This window comes from Lupinus angustifolius, chromosome LG14 (genome assembly GCF_001865875.1).
Source record: "Lupinus angustifolius cultivar Tanjil chromosome LG14, LupAngTanjil_v1.0, whole genome shotgun sequence".
NCBI classification, from domain to species: Eukaryota; Viridiplantae; Streptophyta; class Magnoliopsida; order Fabales; family Fabaceae; genus Lupinus; species Lupinus angustifolius.
The window spans coordinates 12878930-12884087 of NC_032022.1; the positions used below are offsets into that span (position 1 = coordinate 12878930).

Here is a 5158-nt window from a genome sequence, read left to right on the forward strand (position 1 = left end):
CCCCCCCCAAATTATTTATCCAAAAGTTGTAATTCTAGTTTAAATGTTCAATGTTGTATTCTGCCCACCCTTCAGAAAAACCAGCATTCTCTTATTATTACATTCTCTGTTCTGCAATGTGTTATTCTGAAAATTTGTAATATTTATGAAATAAGCATTGCAGATTTTTGCACATTCTTTTTCAAAAAAAGTATAATCAACTCTTTTGATGAATGCTGGATGTGGCACAAGTCTAAAGTCTTGCCTTAACTAACTATTAAATGTCCCCTGTTTAGTGTCAAGTTGTCTGTAAAGTTGGTCTTGTTAGATGAAGCAGATGCAATGACAAAGGATGCCCAATTTGCATTACGTAGAGGTATGCACTAATTTTCACACTTATCTATTTTGTGTACACAGCTTCAATCCATTTTCATGTGATATAATGCCCTTCGTTTTCCTTTGGTTCAGTGATCGAGAAATATACAAAAAGTACCAGGTTTGCACTTATTTGTAATCATGTAAACAAGATCATTCCAGCTTTGCAGTCAAGATGCACTCGGTTTCGGTTCGCTCCTCTTGATGCTGTCCATGTCACTGAAAGACTGAAACATGTTATCAAGGCTGAAGGGTAAGTTTCATCTGCTATGTTATCTACCCAGTATGTGTTAGTTTGAGTCAGAACTCAGAAGATATCTTTGCTACATTACTGTCTTGTGTGAACAATGTATTCTTCTCTTGGTTGGCAATATGTGCATAACTGCATACTGTGTCTCAGTTCATTCAGAGAGAAGGTTCTGGGAGTGGGGAGATGTGCTTCCGGTCTCTCTTTCACTTCATTTTGGCGCACATTTAATTCGGTCCATAATTAGAATTTAGAAATGTGAAAACTGAATTTTTCTTTGCCCAATACCAAACAAGTCCACATGAAAGTAAAAAGGGCGGCCCGATGTACAAGGCTCCCACCTAGTGGGGTCTGGGGAGGATAGATGTATGCAGCCTTATCCCACAAGCAGAGAGACTATTTCCAGGATTTAAACCTGTGACCTTGTGGTCACTAAGCAACCCATTGCTCCGAGGCTCACCCTCTAACAAGTCCACATGAAACTTTCGCCAATAAATTAAAAACCACCTCCTTTCAAATCTGATTAGTTTCTAATGTTTCTCCTATGAAAAGGTAGAGAAATTTGTAACATTGCAAGCATTAAATGCTGCACACTAACAGGTTCCAAAAAAGAAGATTGGGTAAAATGTAAGAAGAGTGTCTGGGTAGTCAGGGGGTGATTGGCTCTAGGTAAAACTCCTCATAGTTTTTGAGCTCCAAGTATACCTCCAGTATTTCTTCTCTTATGTCCAACGAAAAATAAAAGAAAGGGAAGGGAGAGTGGTTTTCAGTTTAAAAAAAGTGCAAGGGAGAGTTTTTGGTTTTGCAAGTCAAGAAGGGGGTGCTATGAGTTTCTTCATGGTGAAGATACTCAATCATTTGAGAGGCAACACTACTTCTAGTTTCTGTTTTTGAGCTTCAATAGACAAGTTCCTTTACTTCCCAGTTTAAAACATTATTAGATCCGACTCACATGCAGGTCAACTGAAAGCGGTCCAAATCCTTGAAATCGTGTTGGTTCTTTTTAGTCGATTATTTGATGAAATAATTACAGCAAAACTTGTCTTACTCCAAGGTCCAAGTTATAAAGTTATTGACAATCTTGTAAATATTCCGAACAGGTTCCTTAGGAAATCATTTATTTATATTTAGGTAGTCAATTGTGGATAGTGGAGCATAGTGGCCAACCCAAAAAACACTATAGCGCATAGTGGGATTGCCACTGCTGCGGAAAGGGGGAAGAAGGTTTCACTGCTGCAGAACATGTTGAAATGCTGTTTTATTTTACTGCTGCAGTGCTGCTCATGTGTTTTATAGAAGAGGGAAGATGAGGGAGTGGTAAATTACCCAAAACCTTAAAAAAAAAACATGCCACACATTACAAAATAGGGGCAAAACCACAAAAGGGCATTTTCCCCTTTAAAAATTAGGGTTCCATGCATAGCCTTGTTGGGGTGGGTTCTGAACCGTGATTTGGCCTATGAAATATCCGCTCTTTTACTTGCGACAGGCATGACGGTCATCTGCCCTTTTACATGCCCTTTCGTCGCGTGGAAGGGCTGGCAACCACTGCGGTGCCACTATTGTGCGCTATTGACTACTTAGATTTATATGTCTACTATGGCTGACAGTTTGAATTGCATACTTTGCCTTTGAAAGTGGAATGAAATTATAATATTAAAGTTGCTAAAATAAGTACAACATATATTAACTTAGGTGGACACGCTATTCTCTTTCCTCTTAAATGACATCTCAAATCTTTTTCAATTGCCACCTGGTAATCACTCTATCAGTATATTGTTATTGATAGTTAAAACATAATGATTCAATTTTCGGGTTAATAACTTGAATATTATCACTAACATTTTGTAATTTTACTAGGCTTGATGTTGACGACAGTGGCTTAACAGCACTTGTTCAGCTTAGCAATGGTGATATGAGAAAGGCATTGAATATTCTTCAGGTTGTATTTCTGAATTAGATTTTGTTTTCATTTTGTTACTTCAGTTTACTTATGTACAAATAAATAAGTAATTGTATATGATGCATGGAATCAAACTTCATTTTGGGAATGAGTAACACCCTGTTTCAGTATCCATCCCCAGCTGTTAAATATATAATACTTACATAAGTAGAGAGTAGGGAATTGGGCTCTTACATGGTGAAGTCTTGACTTGATAAGTATTAATTTCAGTGTTGGTTTCTGACTAGAAAGCCGTAGTATTTTTAAACCAAGATTGCATTACATGAAGATTTTAGGTTATTAGTTTTTGAATTACTTCTGTACTATAGCTTCTTAAAATTTCCCAACTTCAATGACTAGCGGTATATATCACTACTAAATTGAAATCCTGGATATGTGGTTTGATTATTCATTTTCTTTATAATTTTCCATTTATTTGTACATGCAATTTACTGGTTATTTGTGTACATGTGCCATGTAATTTTCGTCTTATTTGATGTCAACTAAGTTTGCAAAAATGATCAAGTGATATTTTTTTGGGTACAAGTATGGGCTATGCTGGGTGTCATTGCCTTTTTCATCACCAATCATAGCTTAGGAATCTGATATAGTATGCATGTTCATGCTGCTTTTATGAATGTTTGTAGTGGACTTACCATATTTAAATCAGCAGTTTATAAAGAAAAGGAAGTCAAAATAGAATATAAGTGAGACAAAATGCTTAAATAGAGAATATCTTTCTCAAGTAATTTTCCATTTGTTGCTCTCAAATATTTTTCGGTGGATCAAAATACTTGTTAATATTCTGTCCACTTTGATTTTGGCTCCCATTCCAATTATTTTTTTCCACTCATATTGTATTCAGTTTTTTAGGACAAGTACTAACTTCAACCAGGGGATGAGGATATTAGTTATTATATTCTGAATTGTTTTTTTTCTGTTAGTGGGTGCTAAATGACATATTTCATTGCTTTAACATCTTTGCAGTCAACACATATGGCTTCTCAGCAGATAACAGAAGAAGCTGTTTACCTGTGCACTGGCAATCCATTGCCCAAAGACATTGAGCAAATATCTTTCTGGCTTCTAAATGAAAAATTTGCAGATAGTTTTAAAAGTATCAAGTGATTTGATATCATTTATAATGGTACTTAATATTTAATGCATATTATGATGTTTATTCGGAATGAATTTCAAACAGGAATAAATGAAATCAAGACGAGGAAAGGATTGGCCCTGGTAGATATTGTGAGAGAAGTGACAATGTGAGCCTCATGAATTATACTGAATGTCTAACTTCCAAGCAATTTATTTTATTGATCTTAGTTTGATTCTATTTTTATCACAGGTTTGTTTTCAAGATTAAGATGCCTCCAGCTATTCGGATGCAATTGATTAATGATTTGGCAGACATAGAGTATGTATTGTTGTCTTACTCTTTTGCATGCTATTCTCCTTCAGCCTGATCCAGAAAACTTTTAAAGCGTCTACAGTTTATCTTTAAATATGTTTTTATTCCAGGTCAAGTTTTAATGTATATTAGAATCTATATATGGTATCATCCAATGAAAATAAGTATAATGTGGCATAGACTTGAAAAGATATAATGTGAAACTTTGTTCATTAGCAATGGATCTGAGGGGGGAATAAGCTGCATTTCAGTTATATCCCTGTTTTGGTTATTGGAATTTATATGGCCACTAATGATCATGGGAATGAAATTTCATGTGTTCCAGGTATAGATTAAGTTTTGGGTGCAATGATAGGCTTCAACTTGGATCAGCCATTGCTTCTTTTACACGTGCAAGATCTGCCTTGGTTGCAGCTGCTCAATAACCTACTTCCGAATTGCTTTCACATGCTCTTTGGTTTGGTTGGGGACTGTCCTCTGTATTTAAGAATTAGAGTGGGTGGATCTCATTTTGTGTGAAGAAAGTAACTCTTAATTTTAAGACTAGTTTTCACTTTCAATGATTTTCACAAGCTGTTGATGTAGGACATCGTTAGTTTTTAAAATCTTATTGCCTATATGCTTATTGCCATTTAATTTGAGACATATTTGCCTTAAAAGTTATGACCAGACAACTTGTTATGAAATTGAACAAAATGAGAGGCCTTAATATAATATATAATAGCTTAACTTTTGCTTTGAAAATTTGGCGATGGCGGTGAGATGGCATATTTTGTGAATTTATTATAGCTGGAAAAGCTGAGTTGAAGTTCAATCAATATAAGAATACCTTTAGACTTGCAGTTACTGGTTGATAGAAATCCCTATTCAACCTTTTATCCTCTGCATATCAATTCCCTAAATTCCGTTTTTTTTTTTTTTAAGAAAAAGATCCATCATTTATAAATTTAATACTAAACAATAAAGGATCGACGCTTTACATGTGAATATTAGTTTTCACAATTAAGCTGTAATTCTACTAAGTGAGATTGATTATTTGGATTGAACAATGTTATAATGATTTAAATCATGTTCATTGATCCAATGAAGTTTTTTGTAAATTTCTTAGTTTAGTGTTATTTAATTCTTAGTGTTCACCAAGTTAAAGGGGAAAGTTTATCGTATTCATAATATTTTTTGTCCTCGTTAATGAACATCTTATAAA

General features: G+C 34.7%; 1 protein-coding gene across 1 annotated transcript in view; it reads left to right on the top strand.

The window, feature by feature from the left end:
- Positions 1 to 4693, top strand: part of LOC109327142 (replication factor C subunit 3) — a 6314-nt gene extending 1621 nt beyond the window's left edge. Inside the window, exons 3-9 of the mRNA XM_019560194.1 lie at positions 276 to 355; positions 448 to 607; positions 2462 to 2543; positions 3531 to 3660; positions 3745 to 3808; positions 3892 to 3960; positions 4280 to 4693. Coding sequence (XP_019415739.1) covers positions 276 to 355; positions 448 to 607; positions 2462 to 2543; positions 3531 to 3660; positions 3745 to 3808; positions 3892 to 3960; positions 4280 to 4379 — 685 coding nt within the window. The 3' untranslated portion in view covers positions 4380 to 4693. The remainder of the gene's footprint in view (positions 1 to 275; positions 356 to 447; positions 608 to 2461; positions 2544 to 3530; positions 3661 to 3744; positions 3809 to 3891; positions 3961 to 4279) is intronic.